Source organism: Coffea arabica, chromosome 7c (genome assembly GCF_036785885.1).
Source record: "Coffea arabica cultivar ET-39 chromosome 7c, Coffea Arabica ET-39 HiFi, whole genome shotgun sequence".
NCBI lineage: Eukaryota > Viridiplantae > Streptophyta > Magnoliopsida > Gentianales > Rubiaceae > Coffea > Coffea arabica.
In genome coordinates this window covers 35,418,167-35,439,374 of record NC_092322.1, presented here as the reverse complement: position 1 = coordinate 35,439,374, position 21,208 = coordinate 35,418,167, and the positions used below count along the sequence as shown (strand labels likewise).

Below are 21,208 nucleotides of genomic sequence, written 5' to 3'. Positions count from 1 at the left end.
TTACTATACTTCTAAGTAATAATTTGGTAGAAAGCAAGAATCATTAAGATAAGATTAGTTATTTTTTAAATTTATTTTAAAATTAAAGATAATTTCTAAACATATAATATAATCATTGTAATATATTGATAGAAAGCACATTAAGATAAAATTAGTTGCTTTCTAAAGTTATTTTAAAATTAGAGATAATTTTTAATCACATGATATAAACCAAATAGGATTCAGTATGAATAAAACCCGAATGACCCATAACCTGTTAATTCTTTTCAATTAGACATGTCACATAGGAGTGAGAAACACTATGATTAAGATAGCTATTTTCATATATATATATATATATATACATATTTCTTATTTTAGTTCAAGCTGAAGTTTGTTAATCTTGAATTCAAGCTAACCCCTTAGTTCGAACTTGATTTGATAACTTAAACTAAATTTGATTTCTTATTTTAGTTTGAGCTCGAGTTTGTTAAATTTTGAATTCAAATTATCCCCTAATTTAGGAACTGTAGTTTGAACTTGAATTGATAACTTAAACTAAAATTGATTTCTTATTTTAGTTCAAGCTCAAGTTTGTTAAATTTTTAATTCAAATTAACCCCTAATTTTGGAACTATTTCTTAATGGTTTGAATTGTTTACAATCCTGGGTCAAGAATAGAAGGGGTTGCTCAATTACCTTAGGTTTTATTTTGCCTTATCTTTTTAATTATTTTGTCATAGTGTAAATGGCTCGGTACCTCTTGCTTATACTTCCTCCTGTCTAAGAGTGGCAATATATATGTATATATATATATATATAAATTTATAGATGTACATATATATATGCACACAATATAATAATTTAGTTATAATCCAATTCTCTTTATATTTAATACTATAATCACTAACATAATTGTAAACATACAATTGTGACTTGGTCCTATTACATCTCAATCAGATGTTTTAATGCCATTTTCATAGTATTGATAGGTTACTAATTTTCTTTAGTTATTAATATTTGCAACTTTTTGAATAGTTTAAAGTTGAGCACTTGAGCATATAATTCTGCCATTCTAAACTAAAATACATTCATTTAACTAAAATACATTCTAAACTTAATTATGCAATTGTGCCATAAAGGATAAAGATAGCCCAAAAAAGAAAATGCTGAAAATTTGATTACGCAATTTTAATTCAGAAGTTTAAGTACATAGTGCAACATCTCAACCCTAACCTATTCCATTTTTATTTTAAGGCTTCTTCTTCCCCCAAGTTCATGATTAGGTCCAGTTCTGATTTAGATATGCTGCCATCATTTTATTTTGTTGGTTACTGTTTTGAGATTGAATATTTAGTTTCGGTAGTTGGGTGTATGGAATCATAGTCTATTCAGAATCCTAGTACAAGTTGGGCTTTGGAAGTACTTCTGCCTCTAAATAATTTGGCGTATGTACAAGTTGCGGCATTCATCTTCTATTTGTCATCTTTTCTCAATTTTCTGTTCTTGTGTGGGTTCAATTCGTTGTCTAAAACACCATGGAACAATCAAGATACTTGCCTGAAGGCATCATCCATCGTATATTACGTTTTCTCGGTGCCACCGACCAAGCCCGAGTTTGTGTTCTATCTAAAGACTGGCTCCACGCATGGCAGACGTACCCTGCCCCGACGTTTTCCGATCAGCCATTAAGATGTCTGTTTCAACAAGCACTTGGAAGGGGCGATGAGGAGTGCGAGAAATACTGCAGACAGGGTAGATTAAAATTCCAGGATCATGTAAAGAGAACTTTGCTAAATTACAAAGGAGAACATATACAGGAACTTACACTCGACATTTACCATATAGGTGATGAAGATTCTGCTGCCACCCTAGACAAATTGCTCGAAATAGCCATGGAAAAAGGTGTGAAACAACTCAAACTCCTCATCCATAGATACCATTTTATAAAAGATTCCGCTGAATATTACTACGTCCTACCTATAAGCATTCTTCGGGCTCATTCGTTGACAGATTTAGAGATTAAGGGCTGCCGGTTTCCTGCTTGTAACCAGTTGTTTAATGGAGGCAAATTTCTCGTGTTTAATAATATCAAGTCCTTGAGTCTTGCTTGTGTCTACATTGAAGACGAGAAGTTTCAATTATTACTCTCTGCTTGCCCATTAATTCATAATCTGGATGTTAAATTATGTGAGGGTCTCACCAGAATCAAGGTGGTCAATCTTCCAAGGCTCAAGAAACTAGATATGCGTCATGAAATAAGGAAGAGCCTAATTTTTGCTGTTGATGCACCAAGCCTTGAAAGTCTGAGTATATCATATTTTGGTCGAACATGGCGTGTTCTTCAACTGCCTGCATCTCAAAATTTGAGAGAACTGGTGCTTTTGAACACATATATTACAAATACATTCTTCAATGACTGGCCGAGCATATTTCCAAGGCTTGAGATTTTGGAACTCCATCACTGCCATGGCTTCCAGAATATCAATTTAAGAAGCCACTCACTAAAGCACATACGGTTTTCGTTCGCTGCAGAGTCATTGGTCGAATTAGATGCCCCAAATATCATTGACATGAAAATTAGTGTTTCAGCAGAAACCATGCAAAAGGTGTCTTTTAAAGGGGCTCTCCCACGGCAATGTGTGTCTGATTTGTGTATTATACCGTGCTATTGGTCGTCTATTGATGTCTCATGGTTTATGAAATTAAATGAGTTGCTATCAAACCTCAACCCATCAAAGATTTCACTTCACATTTGTTGTGCAAGTCCTCTTTCTGAACATGCTAGCTTCGAGGGCATTCCAACTTTTGATGCTCACCCTGTTGATATTGAACATTTGGACTTGACAGAATCTCGAGCAGATTTACCACGTTATTTAACTTTTCTTGATGGTTTGTTTTGGGCTTGTCGTCCTAAGCATTTTGTCCTGCATTGGTTGACTCCTTTGGCCTATCTTCCCGTCAAAATTTTCTTTTATAAGAAGTTCATAACCGACCAAAGAAGTCGGGTGTTCAGCAATTGGACTCATACTTTAAGCTTTTGGCAACATTATTTGAAGAAGACAGAAATTCATTTCTATGATATGACTGGAAAAAAGTGCGGTCAGCAAGATTATTTGCATTGGCAGAAAGTATCAAAGATCATATTGCATTTAGATTGGAGTGCAAGTTCAAATCTTTGGAATGCTAAAATAGCCGAGCCCTTGAAGCGAAAGAGTTCATCAGTGAAAAATTCAGGTTACAGTGGTTAGGTCTACAGAGTTGTGTACATCATTCTAGATTCTGGACTTGTGCTTAATTCGACAGTAACTACATTATCTCATTTCTTGCCTGTTACTCATTTTTACCTCTTCTATGATTATTGATCATTGGTTTAGATTTATGTTTATAGATGCAGATATGAATTTTTTCCTGCACATTTTCTTTTGTGGTTTTGTTGCCAGATGCTCTTCTATGAAGGACTAGATATGTTGTTTGCTGTTTGTTGAATTGCATTTCTCACAGTATTAGAAAGTTCATGCCATTGCTGCATACTAAAGTGGTGGTATTTATCTTGTTAATTATGCAGGCATGGCTGGCATTGCACCAGTGGGATCCCAACTTGATGCACGTGAATGTGATGCCAAAATGACTGAGTTGTAAGTTATTTCCTGCATTCCTCTCCTCTTTTACAAACAAGAACAAAATAAAAAATTCTGAGTTCCTGCCTAGTTTTTATTTTTGGATGTTCTAGGATGATACACAACTTTCCAGTCCTGCATCCCACCAAATTTTTGGTATTTGAGCCTCAGTTATCCAATAACTGTGTCATAATAATGATGTCTAGTGGTGGTGGTTGATTTTTTGTTCCATCTGCACAGGCCTAATGCTGATGGAGAGGATTTTTTAACTTCGAATGATGAGGTCTATGACAGTTTTGAGTCCATGGGTTTGCAGGAGAACCTTCTCAGGGGCATTTATGCTTATGGTAAGTAGTTGTTCTGACCTGCTGTTTGGCCTATCAATCATGTCTATGTTTGACCTGGATAATCAGTTCTAGAGCGGTTTGGTTGGATCTGTACCTTGTTCTGCTTTGATAAATATATCGTAAGTTAACTCCGAAATCTCTAGACAAAGCAATAAGGTTCTTTAGAAAGTTTTAAACCGATATAAATATAGTTTAGAATTTAATCAGCCACATACCTGATTAATACTATTAATATCCGGATATAGTGGTTCTGGTCAAAGTTGTATTCTTCTGTTGGTCCTGTTAGCTTCTAAATAACTCCCTTAGTGCAATGATTTACTCTACGGGTTTACTTGATTTCCAAAGAACACTAGGTGATAGCTCAAGTCGCTTTCTGTGTTTTCTTTTCTGTTTGAAGCCAATGCTTGTTTCCTTTTATTCATTACAACAAGTTTACACACTGCTTTCCAGTGCTCAAATATGTCTTAGGGCGCTAAGATGTATATTCCAACTTTGTCCATTCTAAGCTGACCTTAAGTGAGATATGGTGAACAGCTTTTGGTATCGTGTGCATATATGTCTTTTATTTAGCCTACAAGGTGTGAGCTTTTTATTTTGGCTAATTTGAAAGTTTTCCTCAACATGTTGACTGAAAATGCGGGATTTCTAATCCAAAGGTGTTGAAAAGCCATCTCCTGTTCAACAAAGGGGACTTGTTCCCTTCTGCAAGGGACTAGATGTCATTCAGCAGGCACAGTCTGGATCTGGAAAGACAGCAACTCTATGCTTAGGAATCCTCCAGCAGCTAGACTACAATGCGGTTGACTGTCAGGCACTTGTTCTTGTCCCCAGCCCTGAGCTTGCCAGGAAAACTGAGAGGGTTATGCATTCTCTAGGTAACTATCTTGGCGTGAAGGTTTGTGCTTGCGAGGGATGTGACCGTGTTCCTGAGGATCAGGGCAATTTTTCCCATGGGGTTCACGTTGTTGTTGGCAGTCCTGACTGTGTATTTGACATGTTGAGGAGACAGTCACTCAGGCCTGATTATGTCAAAACGGTTGTGCTGAATCAAGCTGATGAAATGATTTCCAGAGGTTTCAAGAATAAGGTTCTCTCATTTTAAAGTGGTGCAGTTTGTTTGCTTTTGCTGCAAACTTGACGTGTTCATACTTGTCCTTTTGAAACATTTATTATCTTGTATCTATATTGGAAAATTTACCTCTTTTACAAACTTTTTAGCCCGTGCCAAAGTTATGCGTACATAATAATTGAGGACCAATGTCCTGCTTTATTGTGAAAAGCTTTCATTTCTGTTGTCTTATATTTGTCTGATGGCATTAGTTTCTTTGTTTCAGATTTATGATATTTTCCAGCTTTTGGCACCCAAGATTCAGGTTGGTGTATTCTTAGCTACAATGCCCCCTGAGGCCTTGGAAATCACAAGGAAGTTAATGAATAAACCTGTAAGGATTCTGGTGAAGCTTGGCGAGTTCACTCCTGAAAGGGAGGAAATGAAGCTTGAAACACTGTCTGGTCTTTCCCAGACTGATGAAGCAGCTATGTGCTGGTTGGATAAGCGTTGCCGTCTTTGGAAGCCTAAGAATATTATTACAAAGGGGAAACTTGTAAACAAGAAAATTCTGGATTAATGGGAGCTGTTTATGGTGCCACCAAAGGTCTTTAAGATGGTTCAAGAACTGTGGGAATTTCATCTGAATTTTAGTACTTTCAGCATTTGGGTATTTGGTCTTTATCATTAAGTAATTGTACTTTCAGCATTTCTTGTTGCAGGAAAGTTCTTTGTTTTTGTTCACATTGGGGAACCGAAAGGCGGACTGCAAATTTGATTTGTTCAAATATGGATTAAAAAAGAAAGCAAAATTTGATTTGTATGAAGTGTTTAAGCATACTTCTCAGTCGGTTGCAAGAAAGCTAGGACTCCAGCCATCAGGGATAAGTTCTGCTTTTGATTTTTCACCTACAGTACAGACCCCCCTGCTAAATGTGATGGGTATAAGTGTTCAGGCCTTCTGTTCACAGTGCTTAATATCATCACACCTAAAAGGAGTAATAGCTACTGTTATGTTGCTTAGAAATGTCATCATGAGTTAGTCTGCAAGAAAATCACATGTCAAACTGGGAAGAAAAAAATCCCATGATGAAAAAGCAACTGTATTAGTTATCACATAGCAAAAACAAGCTTCCATTCTCCCAGTACACATCAAAAGACAGAGAGACCAATCTTGTTAGGACCTCAGAAGTGTAATGTATACAGCCTCAGATTAACTAGAAACTCTACACCACAACATGGAAGCAGCTTCATGAAGTAAAACTATGTTTCAATTGTATATGACATCAAATGTCTACTTTCATAATGAATAGAGCATCTATACCTAGTTTTCATAATGATGAGAACTACCAACCAAAATTCCAATAGTGTAAACATCTCCGGTCAATGAGAGACCTAACCATGAATTGTTAACTATGTTTCAAGCAACCAAAAGAAGCAAGAAAACCAGTCAAACACAAAATGCCTAGCATAATTCCAAGAACATAAATTTCTAACCAACTTGTTTGTTACTTTATCTGAAGAGCTGTGAACGGACATGTTTTAAAATGTAAGTTTGTAACTTAGATGCTTTTCCTTCCACTGAGAAAGCTACTTTGAGCCATTGGTCAAATTGTAAAGCCCAAGAATCAACAGAACTAGATTCATGGAGAGACCTTAAGTTGTGAGTGGCAGATCCAGAACAAACTATGAGGTAACCCCCATCCTTCAGAGGTGCCAATGCACTTCCCCTGTCATAAGTGGGTAAGTCTTGTCCCCACTTGATTGGACGTGTGTCTCAGTCTCTGGGTACATAAGCATGAGGGGAGTCCATGCTCCATGATCTAAATTTCACTTATTCTCATATTCTTGATTAAAACCTGTCTTTGAGCAGTTCCTTCACTCTCTTAGCCAATTCTGGAGCACGAGGAGCAGGATACCTGAGCTGGAATTTAGGAATGAAGAGGATTTAAGAAAATTTTTTAGGCATACAAGCATCTGATATAAATCTTCAAATTTCAATTTTGAGTTGTATTGATGACACCAGGAATTCCAGCCCACATGATCAAAGAATGTTGTAGAACTGTTACCTGTTACATCCAATCAGGAGCGCATCTGCGGGATGTAGAAAGGACTTCCACTCACTACTACTACTGGCTTCCTATACTAGCTAGTGCAAGTTTCCCCCACCCATCTCCATTATTTTGTACGAGGAGTGATATAAACACTACTGGACCATTCTTGAGAAGCTTACATGATGAAATAAAAAAGTATACCAATGCCATCCCCAAAAAAGATTTGCTACATTGCAGGATGTCTCTAGTTTGAAGAAGTGAGAAAAGTTTATACTTATCATCAAGTTCCTAGGCAGGGTTTCTAAACTAAATTTTATTTTTTGTATTTCTTATAAGCAGATACCATCACGCCATTAAAAAAAAAAGGCTTCTAAATTAGTCTAACTTCGAAACATTTTGCCTGGGAAGTATGGGTCAGAGGTAAGCTGTTGAGTATTCTTTTCAACTTGTGAGGCGGTGCAACTGTTCAAAGGTGGTCTGTTCTCATGCAAAAGTACCCAGAAATTCATAGGGATTATAAACTTAAAAATAGTCTACAGCTTTGAGGTCATCACAATATGTATGTATGTTTTGCCAACGTAATAAAATTTCCCCGTGTACTCTTCAGCATAAGCAAATCCAAAAAATGCACCAAGTTGGAATGTGTTTCCCCATGCACTCTTTAACGTTCATAAATCTTTATTAAACATAAAAAAATTTGGCCAAAAGTCATTAGCTGCACAAATTGTGATTGAGGGGACACCAGAGAATAAAAAAAAAAAAAAACAAACTGCTTGCATTCCAAGAGTGAACTAAAGCAATGCCTTTCCTACGGTCAAGGGAAATTTGAATTATCAGATAACTAGACATGTGCTTCACCTCCTCTAGTACTAGATCAATTGCAGATAATCGTAATCACAGATTGGCACGAGCTTGTTTAGGGGCATTAAATATGAAAAAACAACTAGAAATGAGAGTTGTGGCAAATCATGATGAGTGATTCTTACATTACTTTTTTGCTGAATCAGTTTTCCACTATAATGCATTTGAATCTCAGACAAAGACCAAAAAATTGCTATTTCTGTGTATACCAATGAAGGAACAAAAAAGTTATGAAAGAGCCTCATCAATTTTTGCAGACTATACAGTTATCGCAAGTATCAACTCCATGATTTTGTGCTATAGTCAGGAAGCACATGCAGATTCTGAGGTTTGTCAATGGAAAAGAGATGCACTTAGAAAAATTTACAGAAATGTCAGACATTAGAAAATTCAGCTTAAGATGTGCAGTCAATGGGTTCCTTTTTGTTTTCTTTTCTCTTGTAAACTTCCTGATTTTGGCTCAGAGACATCATATCATCATTATATAAACCAACACGCAAAGAAACTGCAGTTTCTGTCAATTTCCTATCAAATTTCTAGGTTAACATTTTGACAGAGTAGAACAAGTGTGGTTCTCCGACTGGAAGTCCAAGTAATTACATCATCTAGGATACATGACTTATTCTTCGAGAAACTTACTCAAATAACTTGGTAATCATGTTTAGGTTTTTGAAGCTTGCATGTACATGTGAACCATAAAAGTTTAAATCCCTGATTCTTGAAAAGAAGGTAATTTCTTCAATAACCAAGCCAAATGCAAAAACTGAAAATACAAAAGGGCTACACTCTTTTCAGCAAGCTCAATTCTTTTGCACTTCACAACTGGTTGCAGTAAAGATAGAATACACCAAGATGCTTACTGCTATGCTACCACGAAACAAAACTAATGCATCTGGCTCAAAATTGATTCTGTGTGGATTAGCCTAACATCTTCCCAAACTAGTCAAAGTTCCTATGGAAGCGATGTGGTCCAACAAAAGTGCCTCTCAAATGCTATGCACAATCCAAGAAAGTCCTTCAAACAAGTAGTGGAAGCTGTAGAAAAACAGGTAAACAAGTACCAAGGAATCTCAAGGAATCAGGAGAGAAATCATTAATGGGAAAAAAGATATCACCAATGGGCTGGTTCTGAAAAACTAAGAAATTAATTTTGATGCCAAAAAGGGACAAAAGACAATTGTGAAAAGAAAATAACCAAGACGCTCTCTGACACCATGTGAATTTTTGCCTAATCCGTACTGCCACTGAAAGAGAACCCTTTGTATACCAGAGATAAGAAGTTGTGACAATAAATTTGGCGTTTCTACTGATGCACCTGAGACTACGTAGAACTTACATATTAGTAGTTGCCCAACTCAGGATAGCTCGAGTGGTTTTGTTGCCCCTCTTTAGGATATAGCGACCACGGTTCGAATCTCGGGGAGATCGTGTTCGAGAGAAATGGATCTCTCCTCTCGGGCCACAGGGAGATTACTTGGGCCGAAGGCCCGGGCACTCCCTGCGTACATATTAGTAGTTGGTTTTGTGACTGATAATAGGGTATATATATATAAACTACACCGCAACTTCCACATCTCTCTTGAAAACAAGAAAAGCTTTCATTCACGATTGAGATGACAAACGAGTAGTGTATCAATGGCTAGAATTACAAAATTTAGACTGGTAGAAAGTGTAATCCATCTTACTTCATATAATCATTTCACACACATTATTAGATTAATGTGACATCTAAACCATTAAGAAGTTCATGTTTCTCAGCGGTTCCACCATCTGTCTAAACAAAATAATTTTTAATAGAAGCAAAGTTTATTATTCCATCAATTCCATCTGTATAGCCACAAGAAGGTTTCAAGAATGAGTGGGCTGAAGTTCTTTCCCACGACAATGTATGGTAACTGGTCAATGTATCATGTGGTGGGTCAAGTCAGAGAAAAATACATTAAATAACGGCTAGACAACTAGAATGAAATTTATTATACTTAAAAACATAGCGACTCTACTAAAACTCCAAAAATCGTGCATGACAGCAGGAAGAAAATAAAAATAATATTGATTTGCTTCTTCAAACAATTTTCTGACAAAATATAGGTTTGGCAATTGAGCAATTTTCTATAAACTTGATGGCCAGTTTCACGCAGCCTTTGGAAATATAAAATTCAATGGGCCATCTTTTGGGCAATGCAATTGGTTTGGTTTTGGCAACTGCCAAGCCATTGAGGTTCGAGACTAATTGCAGCAATTTAATTGTGATGACATGGGGAATAATCCTGTGCATTGCACTTTACCGTAGATCGCATGTAATACGTGAATGGTGTAGACTTCTTATGATCTTGGATCACACATATTAATCTAGACTCTAATTGTTCGCCACCAAATTGGCAAATGAATTGGCTTTTCTTTTATATATAAAAAAAAAATCAAGTACTTCAAGTCTCAATTACCATCCTTGACAAGCAAGTCCCAATTGAACCTTGAAGTGGGGGCATTTGTAGATAAAGAAATTTTATTTAATTTATTTAGTCAAGATTTATTCAAATTAAATTGATCTTGATTAAATTAAATTAAATTATAGAAGTCCATCATGTTTTGGATTGACAAATTGGACCAATATTATATGGGCTATTAAATCAAATTAAATTTGTAATGTCCATTTAAATTGGAGTGAATTAATTGATTTATTAATTCACTGAGGTTCGAGACTAATTGCAGCAATTTCATTGTGATAACATGGGGAATAATCTTGTGCATTGCACTTTGCCGTAGATCGCATGTAATACGTGAATGGTGTAAACTTCTTATGATCTTGGATCACACATATTAATCTAGACTCTAATTGCTCGCCACTAAATTGGCAAAGGAATTGGCTTTTCTTTTATAAAAAAAAAAAATCAAGTACTTCAAGTCTCAATTACCATCCTTGACAAGCAAGTCCCAATTGAACCTTGAAGTGGGGGCATTTGTAGATAAAGAAATTTTATTTAATTTAGTTAGTGAAGATTTATTCAAATTAAATTGATCTTGATTAAATTAAATTAAATTATAGAAGTCCATCATGTTTTGAATTGACAAATTGGGCCAATATTATATGAGCTATTAAATCAAATTAAATTTGTAACGTCCATTTAAATTGAAGTGAATTAATTGACTTATTAATTCACCATGGACCATTTGGGTTGGCCCACTATTTTTAAACCCAAGTTAAATGGGTTTCTTGAATTACAAGTTACCCAAAATGCAGGGAGGTTCTAAGGATTTTTTCTTAAAGATTTAGCCTACATATTTTGACTATAAATAAAAGGTCTTTCCTCAAGACAAATATAGAAGAAAAATCCTTAATTTTGGAAGAAATTCTATCAAATTCTCTCAAGAGCTTTTTTCTTCAAATCCAAGTTGAAATCAAGCCAAACAAATCCTCCTGCTATCGGTGTTGAAGACTTGAAGTTCCAAGTATTTGATGCCACCATCAAATCAATCGTTTTCTACATCGAAATTGTAGGAAATATTCTTTCGATCGGGGAATAAGCTTCTTGAGCCCTTCGATTGAAGCCATTCGAAGAGAAGAATCAGGAGATTAATTTCTTTGATTCAAGAATTTTTAGAGATTGTAACCCACTTATTATTCGATTTAATAAATTTGATACTTGTGCAAGTTTTTTTGTCTTTTATTTTAGGCAACAAAAGTTGTGCATACAAATTTCTAGCACGCTCGGTGGGACTATCTCTGCTTCTAATCTTTTTTCTTCCAATAACTCACTGGTTTGAAAATTCAATGGAGTTCAAGAAGGTGAACTTTTCTCTTGAAGGTTTAGTTACCGATGCCTCAACAACTCAAGAGATGCAGTATACGATACCTTTGACAAGAAGCAAGGCTAAGAAGTTAGCAGAGAAGGCTAAGGCGAATGTTATGATTGAAGAAACAAACCTTGAGATGCTTCCCAATAAGAAAGGAGCTCATAATGAATCCATTGATAGGCCAAGTGATTCGGCTGCCTCTGTAGTGATACCCGTCATGATGACCAATACCATAACTGTGGAAGATCAAATTTCTAATCTAATCAAAATTGTCGAAGGGCTAGTAGTGCATGCGTAAGGTTAAGATGCCAAGATAATCAAATTAATGGCTATGGTTGAAAATATAGGCGATAATAGCCTTAGTATGACCAAACAAAAATCCAAAGTGCAAGACGAAAGTGACTCATCATCAAGGGAGAAGGAGAAAGAGGATGCAAAGTCACAAGCCACGAAAGAATTTTCAATCTCCTCTGATGGCATCATTCATGTTGATAATCTGAAGGAGTTCATCGAAAGGCACAATCAAGGACAAGATTGGTGGAAGTGCCAAGTCATATAGTGGTTACACCAAACTTTATACCGCTAGAGTAGAAAGTTTAAAAATGCCTGTGGAATATTAACCTCCAAAATTTCAACAATTTGATAGCAAGGGCAACCCTAAACAACATGTTGCACACTTCGTGGAAACCTGTAACAATGCTAGCACTGATGGTGATTTGCTCGTTAAGTAATTTGTTCGCTCGTTGAAGGGTAATGCCTTTGATTAGTACACAGATCTGAAGTTTGGAACCATTGACAATTGGGAGCAGTTAGAACATGAATTTCTTAGTTGCTTCTATAGCACAAAGAGAACTGTCAGTATGACTGAACTCTTTAATACATGTCAATGGAAGAATGAACCTGTCATTGATTTTATCGACCGTTGGAGGAATCTAAGCTTAAATTGCAAAGATCGAATTCCTGAATCTTTTGCGTCGAGATGTGTATTCAAGGTATGCATTGAGGACTCAGATACATCTTGCAAGGTGTACAACCAGAAATGTTTGATGAATTGTCCACAAAAACCCACAAGTTGAAAATTAATCTTGATGGACAAGAACCACCAGTTCCTGACCCTCACAGGACTAAGGAGAGAGAAGAAGTGAGAAGAGGGGGCAAGCCACCAATCAAAAATGAAAAGAAGGAGTCTATGGCTACAAGTATAACACCTTTCAAGATTGTTCCCAAAACTGCCAGGAGAGAAGATAGGAAGATCAATGCACATTAAGAGCAAGGAAAGAGGAAACCGACTCTCAAGGAGATGCAAGACAAGGAGTTCCCTTTCCTCGATTCTGATATTCCTAGTATGTTTGATGATCTGTTAAGTATAAACTTGATCACGCTTCCTGAGATGAGGCGACCTGATGAGGCCAGGAACACTGAAGATCCAAATTATTGTAAGTATCACCAATTGATTGGGCATCCCATTCAGAAATGCTTTGTCTTCAAAGACAAAGTAATGCAGTTGACGAGACAAGGAAAAATTCTCCTTGAAGAAGACAAGGCAAGTGTGAATCAAACGTCTATTGATTCCCTGCAGTCCATGGAGGTTAAAAGGGTCATGGTACCTGCATTGCCAACAATTCAATTTGAATCACTTGATCCCATAGAAATCAAACAAGAAGGTGCTCCTTTAATTCTTCAAAAACATGCATACGAAAATGAAAAGGCGTTACAGCCTGATATGGATGATGAAGGATGGACTCTAATCACGCGAAAAAAGAGGCAAAAATCTTGTCCATCTAGTAAGGCAAACAAGGCCTTAACAAGAAGTATGGTGATCTGGAAGGGGAAAGAGAAAAACGTAAAGAAAAATAATGACTGTCCTAATCTTCAAGAAGATCGAGTCTTCAAGCAAAAGTCGCGAACTCCTGTCACCTTAAAAGAATTCATGTCTAAAGAATTTTTTGATATTGCTGTAGTTACAAGTCACACAACACAAGCAGATCATATTGAAGAACAAAAGAATAATACTCACGAGTCTCCCAGTGAAATAGCCCGTACGCCTACTGGTAATGAAGAGATAAATGTCACAAATATTACTTTCACTAGTGAAGACTTGTCACTGGGGTCAACACTGTAGAGCCGTCCTTTGTTTGTGACTGGTTATGCAAAGGAGTAAAAAGTGAATAGAATTTTGATAAATGGAGGTTCCGCAGTCAATATTCTTCCTTTAAAAACTCTGAAGGAGATTGGCATCCCAGTTGATGAACTCTCCAATAGCCGACTGATGATTCAAGACTTTAATCTAGGAGGATAAAGAGCTCTTGGATCACTAACATTGGAGATAGTCATTGATGACATCTCGTCCAGAGCACTGTTGTACGTGATACATATTAAAACAACATACAATGTACTATTGAGAAGGCCCTGGATTCATGAAAATGGAGTTGTACCTTCAATTTTTCATCAATGTTTCAAGTACTGCTGAAATGGGGTGGCAAGAAGTGTAAAAACTGATGATAATCCTTTCACTGAGGTGGAAGCGTATATCGTTGATGCCAAATTTTACATCAAAAGACACAATGCGAAGGATAAGTATGAGCAACCTCTATCTATGGTTGAAATCCATAACCCCGAATCTCCAAGTGCAGAAGGGGAGAAAGCGATAATTTCGAAATCAAAAGAGGAAGGTCATGAAGAAACTAATGTTTCATTGTCAAACAATGAATCAGTTGTCTTTCGTTGCCCTCCCAAGTCAAGAATGGAACAGGGACAGTCACTTGCAATTCAACATGAAACTCTAGAAGGTTTGACTCTTCTGGTAGCTCATCTTGATACAAAGAAAGCGTCATCTCCTCTACTTAAAAGGTCTAATCTTTTAAGCAAAGAATCTGAAGTTGAACAAGATACTATACCAAAGTCAAGAATCAAAAAAGGTTTTGATCCTACTACTTATAAGGTTCTCGCTAAAACTGGATACGATTTCAAAGAATTTGCGGTGTTAAATGTTTTATCCTCTCAATCTACTAGTGACATGATTCATGGGTTGAATCCTACGTAAAAGATGTTAAAGAAAAAAAGATATGCCGTTGAAAATCTCAAATTTGGTATTGGCTATTCCTCTCCTACACCAATCCGCATCAAGATCAATAGAGTTAGTAGCCAATATATTGCTGTGGAGGATGAATCTTCTCAAATAGCCGGTAAATTTCAAACTTTTCACGGAAAGGAAAATAAAGCTCCACTGGTATCTATTTTTAAGAGGTTAGGACCACAAAGAAGACAAAAGTCTCAAAACTCTCATAAGAGTAAAGAAAAAATGGCAAAATCATTGCAAAATCTTGAAGAACCTTCTGATTGTCCTCATAAATTTGGTAGCATCATTCTTTCGAGAATGAGAAGATGCACAGACCTTATAATAAAGTGTGGGACTGAGTTGAAGGTCAGAGAGCATACCGTGGTGTACACAAGATCAAAAGAGGATGATGAAAAGAGTGTTGTTTCATGCAATCATATAACTATATTTGATGGTGACTCTCCTGGAGAGGAAGAAAATACTAAAGACGCTCCGCCTGAATTAAAAGAAAGTGTTAAGGCCACTGTGGATAATCTAAAAAAAATTAATTTTGGTACTTCAGAGGACCCACGTCCAATATACATAAATGTTTTATTGAGTCCTGACGAAGAGAAGGCATATATCGAACTCTTGCGGGAGTATCAACATATTTTTGCATGGATTTATAAAGAAATACCGGGTTTAGACCCAAAAATGGCCGTCCACCATTTGACTGTTAAAAAGAGAGTTCGACCTGTAAAGCAAGCACAACGGCAATTTAGACCTGATTTGATTCCGTTGATCGAAATTAAAGTCAATAAACTCATAGAAGTTGGGTTTATTCGTGAAGTTAAATATCCCACATGGATTTCGAGTATTGTACTTGTGCGAAAGAAGAATGGGCAAATTCGCATTTGCGTCAATTTCAGGGATCTTAACAATGTTTGTCCCAAAGATGACTTTTCTTTACCAATCACTGAATTCATGATTAATGCAACTATTGGGTATGAAGCTCTGTCATTTATGGATGGCTCTTCTAGATATAATCAAATTCGACTGGCGCCTGGGGATAAGGAGTTCACTGCATTTCGTACTCCTAAGGGTATTTGTTGCTATAAAATATGCTCTTTGATCTCAAAAATGCTGGAGCCACCTATCAAAGAGCAATGCAAAATATCTTTGACGACATGCTGCACAAAAATATTGAGTGTTATGTGGACGATTTAGTTGTTAAATCAAAGAAAAGAAGCAATCACTTGGAGAATTTGAGACAAGTTTTTGATCGGTTGAGAAGGTATCAACGCAAAATAAATCGTCTCAAATGTTCATTTGGAGTCACATTAGAAAAATTTCTTGGCTTTGTGGTTCGTCATCGAGGTATTGAAATTGACCGAGCCAAAATTGATGCTATATTGAGAATGCATGAATCTCATGACATTCATGAATTGAAAAGTCTTAAGGAGCGGTTAGCTTATCTGTGGAGATTTATCTCAAATTTAGCGAAGAGGAATCAACCATTTAGTCGCCTTATGAAGAAAGATGTGCCATTTCAATGGGATAAGGCATATAGTAGTGTATTTAGAAGCATTAAATTATATCTTATGAAAGCACCTGTTTTGTCTGCACCTATTTATGGGAAGTCATTACTTCTTTATATTGCTGCCCAGGAACGCTCAGTGGAGACATTGCTTGTACAAGAAAATAATGAAGGAACAGAGGTGACCTTTTATTATTTAAGCAGAATGATGACCCCCAACGAACTAAATTATTCGTTGATTGAAAAGTTGTGTTTAGCTCACTACTTTCAAGCACATAGTGTAAGGCTTATTTTCAGGGCGAATCCCATAAAATACGTGATGAGCAGACCAGTACTATCCTACCGTCTGACTAGATGGTATCTTCAGCTGCAATAGTTTAAAATTATTTATGTGTCTCAAAAAGCTGTGAAACGACAAGGCAGATTTTCTCGCTGATCACCCGATACCTGTGAAATGGGAGCTAAGTGATGACCTACCAGATGAGAATGTACTTCTTATTGAGATTCGCCCACCATGAAAAATGTATTTTGATGGTGCTGCTCATTGTCATAGAGTTGGAGCGGGTATTATATTCATAACTCCTGATGGAGGAATATTGCTATACTCTTTTACTCTAAACCAACATTGTTCAAATAATATTGTTGAGTACCAAGCTCTTAGAAAGTTATGAGGTCAAAAAACTCGAGTTAATTCTGTATCACAAATATGCAACGTGACTCATGAGTCGACTTGGGGGTACAAGTATTAAGCATGTTTGTAGAAGAGAAAATAAGCAAATTGACGCGTTAGCTGTGCTTGCCTCTTACTTACCATGCCGAATCATGAGATACAAGTTCACGTATGTCAAAAGTGAGTTGTTCCACCATTATGTGATAATGAAGATATTGAAGAAGGCGACGCTCATGTGGTCTCAACTTATAAAATTTACAAAGAAAATTGGAGACAACCCCTCGTTGATTATCTCAAATATCAAAAATTACCTGAGAAGCAACGTAGGGGAATTGACATCCGTCGTCACGTCCCTTATTTCATCTTGTACAAGGATACGCTATACCGAAAATCATTTGAAATTGTATTTTTACGCTGTCTGAGTGAAGACAAAAACATATTGGGCAATACACGAAACACATTTCGAAATGTGTGGAGCTCATCAATCCAGTTCCAAATTACATTTTCAGATTAAAATGATGGATTACTATTGACCTACTATGGTCAAAGATTGCATAGAATATGTTCAAAGGTGTTAATCTTGTCAATTTCATGCAAATTACATTTATCAACCACTCGAGCCATTACACCCGACTGTTGCTTCTTGGCCTTTTGATGTTTTGGCTCTTGATGTTGTGGGGCCATTACCAAAGTCGTCCGGTCAACATTTATATATATTGGCTGCGACCGAATACTTTTCTAAATAGGGTGAAACCATACCGCTCAAGTAAGTTAGAAAGGAAGATGTGGTAAATTTTATTCGTGTGAATATTATTTACCGTTATGAAGTTCCCCGATACATTATCACTGATAATGAAAAATCCTTCTCCAATAGCTTGATGGATAAGTTGTGTGAGAAATTTAATCTCAAGCAACGCAAGTCTTCCATGTGTAATGCCCCCGCCGATGACCTCGCAAAGGCATTCAACAAAACTTTGTGTAGCTTGTTGAAGAAAGTAGTGGTCAAATCAAAGAAAGATTGGCATGAAAGGATAGACGAACCTCTTTGGGCTTATCGCACCACATATCGAACTCCAACACAAGCCACACCATATGCCTTAATCTATGGTGTAGAAGCTGTGTTGTTCTTTAAGCAACAAATTTCTTCTTTGAGAATTGCTGTCTAAGAAGGGTTCACGAAGAAAGAAAATATTCGCCTACACCTTGAAGAATTAGAAGCTTTAGATGAAAAGCAATTGGAGGTTCAACAAAATCTTGAATGCTATCAAGCTCATCTCTCTAGAGCCTTTAATAAGAAAATTAGGCGTCGCTCCTTTTAAGTCGGGAACATGATACTTGCCATTCGAAAGCCAATAGTTATGACTCATCGTACTAAAGACAAATTTGTCTCCAAATGGGATGGGCCATATGTTGTTCGAGAAGTCTACAGAAATGGTGCGTATAAACAAATGGATAAAAATGGCGTCAAAATTGGTCCTATAAATGAGAAATTCATAAAGTTATACATGCCATAGAAACAAAAAAAATGAAATACTCCATGACGCATGAGTCTAAACTGCATGTTGCTCCAGACTCGCATGAGTTAAAACTGTGGATAACAACCACCAATAGTATAACACGTGGTTAAACTGTTGAAACACTCCACCAAATCTAAGGTGGAAAACAAATGGATACTCCTGATCCATAAAAGTTTAAATTGTGAGCGGTAGGAACTACGTGTGACTTGATTCCATTTTGGAATGCGTAGGCAGTTTAGAGGGTAACTTCTAAATTCAGTTACAACCCTACAAAACTAAAGTCTTTACCGGGATGATTCTTTTGTGCAAAAAAAAAGAGAACTTTTCTCTTTAGGACGGTTCAAATTATTTTGCAGCATGCACTTGAAAGTGTGTTGTTCAGATTATCAAAATTATTTGGACATTTATCTTTTCAAGCGTGATCAAAATTAGGCAAAGATGGAATTGTTCATAGTATGGTTGATAGTCTAAAATGGTGGCTATTGAAAGAGTAAGTAAAAACGAGGACGTCTGAAAGAATGTAATGAAGAAGGGAAAAAAAATCAAGTTTCATTATGAAATGCTTGTGCTCATAGCTACATGCTTTGAGCAATTAACAAAAGATGAAATTTGAAATAAAGTGAAAGATTGCAACTATTCCTAGAATTCAAATGACGACAGTTCCTTTCGGTTGTTTTCAAGTAATGCTTGCATCTTATCTAAAGTTTGACTCTCCTCAGCAAGTAGGGGCGAGGAATTCTCAATCTTTCGAACTTCATTTCGTAGCAGTGAAAGTGTCTCCTTCCTGTGAGTATCCAATAACTCGAGTCGCTTTCTCAACTCTACTTCCTCGCGATCAATTTCCTTAAGTTTCAACATGTGCGTTGAGATTTTTTCCCTTGTTGTTTCTCCTTACTCTGAGCATTTCTAAGATATTGGGTAGCTGTGAAAAGCAACTCATTATATGATTCAGTTGAAATTTTATTTGAGAGAGAATATTTCACTGTGACGTAATGAGCTGCATTTGCAAAAAAAAACCTTTAAAAGGCCTTGCAAATTTGAGATATCTGTGGCATTGAAACTTTGCATTTTCTTCATGATTTCGTTTGCTTTCATTTCAAGAGCAGGCATGCGCTCCAGGGTTGTTTGAGATATCATGACTTTCAAGTTATTCCACAACATTTGAATGTAGTTTTGACGACATATTGAGATCACACTTTAGGGGCAAAATTCAGACACTTGAGGTGCTTTTGGCCACGATGGTGGATCGAAAACTTTGAGTTTCTTTTTGGCTGATGGAGTCATATGCTCTGCCTTCTGTGGCATGATTTGTTAGATCACATTTTCATTCTCTATCACCTTTTTGAAATTTTCACTAGCATCCTTTTGTTGGATAGAACTGACCACTTGTTTGGCCAAAAGTTCAAATGCAGTAGGCCCTTCAATTGATGTTTGGCTTGGTTCTCCATCATCAATGAAGATCAAGTATTGATCATCCAACTGTAGGGAAAACGTTATGAGAGAGATCATGAATATGAAATTAGCAAGCAAATTTCAAATGTTAAATTAAAGAAGGCAAGGAGGATCCTTGCAATATTGACACGGCTTATACCAGACACAGATATATCCGGAATGTCTTTAAAGAATTCTTTAGGGTCTAAACCAATATCATCCAAATGAAGAGTCATTATCTTGGATTTCTTGCGCTTCCAATGCTAGTCTATGCTAGTGGATTGCTCATCCTCCTCATCAAAAGGCTCGCTCTTCTTCTTCTCATGTGAATTGCAAGAATTATGATCAATAACCTTCACAATTTTTGAAGAAAGATGAAATAGAGTACCCTTCGAAAATTCTTCATTAAGAGAAAGGTTCTCAGGAGTAGCAGCCTTGTTGCTTGAACTTTTCAAAGTTTCTTTCTCACTTCTTACAGTCTTTTGCCTCATCTTAAGACTATTGCCAACCTTGAAAGGATAGTTCAGGTTTGCAAGCTCCTTTCCTTTTGATTTCTTCTGTTCCTCAATTGATTGGACACTCTTAATCAAAGTGTCACGCCCTTTAAGGAAATAGTCATCATGTACCATAGATCACTATGTTTGAAAACCTGAAAATGTATGTTTGCTAGCATTCAAGGGATAGTTGGGAAAAAACACCTTTGACTCTGTTTTATTACGAATAATAGTGCGCTAAAGTATTCGACTCAAATCATAATTTGTGGAACGAACATCTGCTCCAAGTTCCTGTAGTGGAACTTGATAAAACTCGAATTACCGCGCGAATCTGTATGGACTATATGGCTCAACAAGGAAATCTCCTTCAGCATGCAAAACCAAGTAGTTTGAGTAGGCACTGACAAAATAACTCAGTTCTGCATTCGCTAACTTGCCATTATCAACAAAAAATTCATTTTGATTCTTCACAAGAGAAGTTGTTCCTCAAGTTGCTTTGTCTCCCTGATGAATGAGGTTACGAGCACTGTTTTCATCGAAATACATCGAAATATCGTGCGCCACTCTCTCCAGAATAGTTGGTTATTGTTGGTCCAAGCATGGTATTTGGAGTTAAATAATGGATAGAAAAATAACTCGCTAGCCAAGCATATACGTAGTGCATCGAAAAAGTCGCGCGCACGCATCCTGGGATAGATGAATTTGAAATTTTATTGAGTTCACGATAGATATTTAGCAAGATAGGAACAACAAGGCAAGTTTTATGGTCGGCAGCCATCATACTAACCATTTTGAAAATAGATGGCCTAATGTAGTAGAGG

The 21,208-nt window shown here is 36.6% G+C and overlaps 1 protein-coding gene across 3 annotated transcripts; it reads left to right on the top strand.

The window, feature by feature from the left end:
* The first annotated feature begins 1,200 nt into the window (after nt 1-1,200).
* On the top strand, nt 1,201-5,813 carry LOC113697773 (eukaryotic initiation factor 4A-13-like). Of its 3 annotated transcripts, XM_072056739.1 has the most exons (6): nt 1,201-1,734; nt 1,828-1,884; nt 3,548-3,617; nt 3,840-3,946; nt 4,603-5,033; nt 5,281-5,813. In XM_072056739.1, exons 1-6 carry the CDS (start codon nt 1,518-1,520, stop codon nt 5,572-5,574), a joined length of 1,176 nt encoding a protein of 391 aa, XP_071912840.1. In that variant the 5' UTR covers nt 1,201-1,517; the 3' UTR covers nt 5,575-5,813. The 3 variants fall into 3 exon arrangements, with proteins under 3 accessions (XP_071912840.1, XP_071912839.1, XP_027073155.2); XM_072056738.1 differs by having other exon boundaries at nt 1,201-1,884; XM_027217354.2 differs by lacking the exons at nt 1,201-1,734; nt 1,828-1,884 and adding an exon at nt 1,891-3,216.
* The last annotated feature ends 15,395 nt before the right edge of the window (nt 5,814-21,208 follow it).

What these genes read in the sequence shown, in the direction of transcription:
- LOC113697773 (XM_027217354.2), top strand. Translation starts at nt 2,226, where the DNA reads ATGCGTCATGAAATAAGGAAGAGCCTAATTTTTGCTGTTGATGCACCA. An exon ending in TTCATCAGTGAAAAATTCAG is followed by an intron (nt 3,217 to 3,547) that starts GTTACAGTGGTT and finishes TTAATTATGCAG; the next exon opens with GCATGGCTGGCATTGCACCA. An exon ending in CAGGGGCATTTATGCTTATG is followed by an intron (nt 3,947 to 4,602) that starts GTAAGTAGTTGT and finishes TCTAATCCAAAG; the next exon opens with GTGTTGAAAAGCCATCTCCT.